We start from the raw sequence: 3,158 nt of genomic DNA on the forward strand, positions 1-3,158 counted from the left end.
TGTCTTACAGATTGGAAGACAAAGCCATGTGAGTTTGCCTTTTCTTCCACCATATGTCACCATCCTCGATCAAGATCTCCTTGAATCTCTGTATATAAAAAACCATTCGATATGAATCACACAACCACAACTTCCTCTGAAATCCTTGGCATCTTTTCACCAAGAAGACGTGCATGCTGTGAGAGTATCCATCCTCAATCAGGCTTTTGAAGTGAACAGAAACTACCATCCTTAAAAATGGCCATCCTTTTTCCTCGGATCATTCAAGCAAAACAAATTCTCAGAAGATCATTATCCAACGGAAGCAGCACAACCAAATCTATGGAAACCCCAAAAGGCTATTTAGCAATTTATGTTGGTGAGCAAGAGAAGAAGCGGTTTGTGGTTCCTGTATGGTTGTTAAGCCAACCTGCATTTCAAGAATTATTAGATCAGGCAGAGCAAGAATTTGGGTATGTTCATCAAATGGGCGGCCTCACAATTCCATGCAGTGAATATACATTCAGTGATATTGCTTCTCAGTTAGGCGCGTTATGACTTCTATACAACATGCATTCTTACAACCAACAAACCACTAGGTTTTTTTTTATTATTATTATTTGTAATTAAATCGAGACAATTTTTCCACTTGTATGAAATCAGATCAAGGAGCAATTTTGAGTTCACTATAATTTGTTTGTATGAATGAGAAACTAATTTCACCGCTGATTATTTTGGAAATGTGAATTTTGAGAGTGAAATTGATGTAACGAAGATAGTTGCTTTTGTTCATGACCTATCATCCAAAATATAATTAATAAACAATATGTAGCACTTGGGTCCATGACCATATGATGGTGATATATCAACCATTAAGTCTCACATGATTTTGTTCTTTAACCAAAGTACGTAAAATAAAAGTTGGCAAAACATTGACGCATTACAAGATGAATTGGGTCCCACTTGAAAACAATTCCATTGCATGAAAAACAAACATAATGGTTAGATATACGAAGAAAGTTATATAGCAATGATTAACTATTATTTTGATTACTTATACGGGCAAGGATAATGTAAATTAAAGCAAATGAATCATGCTGCTAAAGCGATGCAATTTCCTTATCACAATACTATAAGTGTAGATAACGTTGTCGTGGAAGATGAGGTCGAGGGGCATGAGGCTGCAGCCAACAATCCTCCACCACTAGTTCCACCAGCAGCTCCTCAATTCCCAAACAACAACAATGGAAACAATGGGAATAACAACAATGTCGGTGCACCAATCATCCAACCAGTAAAACCACAACCGAATAGAAACAACCGTGGAAAATGGTGAGAACGAAGGAAATTGGGCACAAAATATGGGAGGCAATGTAGGAAACCACAACGGTGGTAATGTTAGAAATTAGAACCAAAATCCTAGAAATGTTGGTCCTCAATTCGGTAATGGTGGTAATGATGGTAACGAGGATGACTTGGACTTTGAGGATGGAAGTGACAATGGACTTGGTTGGAATCAGAACCACAATGGTGGTAACAGGCGGAATCAAGGCAATCGGGGTGGAAACGAGAACTACAACAATAACTGGAACAACCCGAATTTCCCCAATGGTGGCAACAATGACTACAATGATGGGTTCGGAAATCAAGGCTTTGCAAATCAATACCGAAGGAATCCAAATTGTGGATTCAACAATGCAAATGGAGGATATTACAACGAAGGTAACCAATTGCCTCATCTTAATTTTCCGCAGCCTAATAGACATTCTATGGCATCTCATTTTGCGTTGGGAGAGTATGATGATGCTTCACTATACACTTCGCAGAAGGAAACGAGCATCATCTGGAAGTAAGGCCACAACTAATTAGTGTCTTACCCGTCTTTAGAGGCCATAAAACTGATGATCCATACAATCACCTCTATGCGTTCCTTGCAATTGCTAACACGAATACTCCATGAGGAACTAATAGAGATTCCTTTAGACTTCACTTATTTCCGTTCACTTTAAAAGAAAAAGCTAAGTATTGGTTCACCTCTCTTCCCCCCCCCCCTCCCCCCCCCCCCCCCCCCCATAGTATTACTACTTGGGAGCAATTAAAAACTAAATTTTTGCAAGACTTTTACCCTGCTAGTAAAACAACGGAAATAAGAAAAGCGATACAAGATTTTGCACAAAAACCCAATGAAGAATTTCATGATGCATTTGAACGCCTTAAGGAATTGTTGCGCTCATGTCCCCATCATGAATTTCCCCATTGGCAACTTGTACGTTTCTTTTATGATGGAGTCGGCACTTTTAATCAAACTATGATTAATGCCTCGTATGGCGGCACTATCATGATGCAAGATAGTGAAGACGCTTGGCGATTCTTGGAGCAGTTGAGTCATGGTTCGAAAAACAATTACTCAGCTAAGAAACGGGACAACCTGGTTTCATCTATTGTTTTAGTTGGACTAGACAAAAACTGGAAAAGTGAAGTCAAATATGATATTAATTCTTTAAATAAAAAATTTGACTTACTACTCTCTAGCCTAGGCAAAGAGAAAGGTGTGTTTTTTTCGCAGGGACGGAAGATATGTGTAAGTTGTGGAGATTCAGGACACATTGCAGATGAGTGCATGAGAATTCAAGAGCAAATCAATGAAGTGCACGCCTATGGTCAATTCCAAAATAATCCACGATCATTCAATCGGAACTACAACCAAGGTGCAAACTACAACAACAATGGGAATTTCAACAACAACAATCGTCAAGGGAATTACCAAAACCAAAATCAGCCAAAACAGTTCCAGTAGTCCAACTTTAACCAAGGTGGAACATCAAAGAAGGAGGAAACTGATGGCAACAAGTTTGACAAAATCATGGAGTTCATAACCCAAACATATCAGAAAACTGACACTAACTCCAAGTCCATAGCTCTATCGAGAAGCAAATTGCTCAACTGGTGGAGCAAATTGGGAAAATAAAAGATGGCAAGTTTCCAAGCACCACAATAGTCAACCCGTCTCACACCCAAAGACCCAGAAAAGAGCATCAACGAGGTAATCACCTTGCGTAGTGGGAAAAGGGTGACAACAAGGTAAGTGCTCCTACCTTAGATAATGACAGTGACACTGAATTCATCTTTGATGAAAAAGAAGAGTTTGAGAAAGATTTTAAATCTGAAAAACAAAAAGA

The 3,158-nt window shown here is 38.9% G+C and overlaps 1 protein-coding gene and 1 non-coding gene across 2 annotated transcripts; one reads left to right on the forward strand and one right to left on the reverse strand.

Annotated features, from left to right (window-relative positions):
- The first annotated feature begins 1,066 nt into the window (after window positions 1-1,066).
- Window positions 1,067-2,776, forward strand: LOC111879191 (uncharacterized). The gene is made up of 3 exons (XM_023875668.2): window positions 1,067-1,273; window positions 1,389-1,701; window positions 2,097-2,776. The coding sequence occupies exons 1-3, from the start codon at window positions 1,067-1,069 to the stop codon at window positions 2,774-2,776; spliced, it is 1,200 nt and encodes a 399-aa protein (XP_023731436.2).
- On the reverse strand, window positions 2,123-2,229 carry LOC111879197 (small nucleolar RNA R71). Its single transcript, XR_002846020.1, has one exon. It is a non-coding gene; the product is annotated as a small nucleolar RNA R71 (small nucleolar RNA).
- Window positions 2,777-3,158: the final 382 nt, after the last annotated feature.

This window comes from Lactuca sativa, chromosome 5 (genome assembly GCF_002870075.4).
Source record: "Lactuca sativa cultivar Salinas chromosome 5, Lsat_Salinas_v11, whole genome shotgun sequence".
NCBI lineage: Eukaryota > Viridiplantae > Streptophyta > Magnoliopsida > Asterales > Asteraceae > Lactuca > Lactuca sativa.

Bases quoted from the DNA above. Each gene is read 5' to 3' on its own strand.
- LOC111879191 (XM_023875668.2), top strand. From the start codon at position 1,067: ATGAATCATGCTGCTAAAGCGATGCAATTTCCTTATCACAATACTATA. The intron at 1,274-1,388 runs GTAAAACCACAA...GTTAGAAATTAG, and splicing joins GTGCACCAATCATCCAACCA to AACCAAAATCCTAGAAATGT. The intron at 1,702-2,096 runs GTAACCAATTGC...AATTTTTGCAAG, and splicing joins TGGAGGATATTACAACGAAG to ACTTTTACCCTGCTAGTAAA.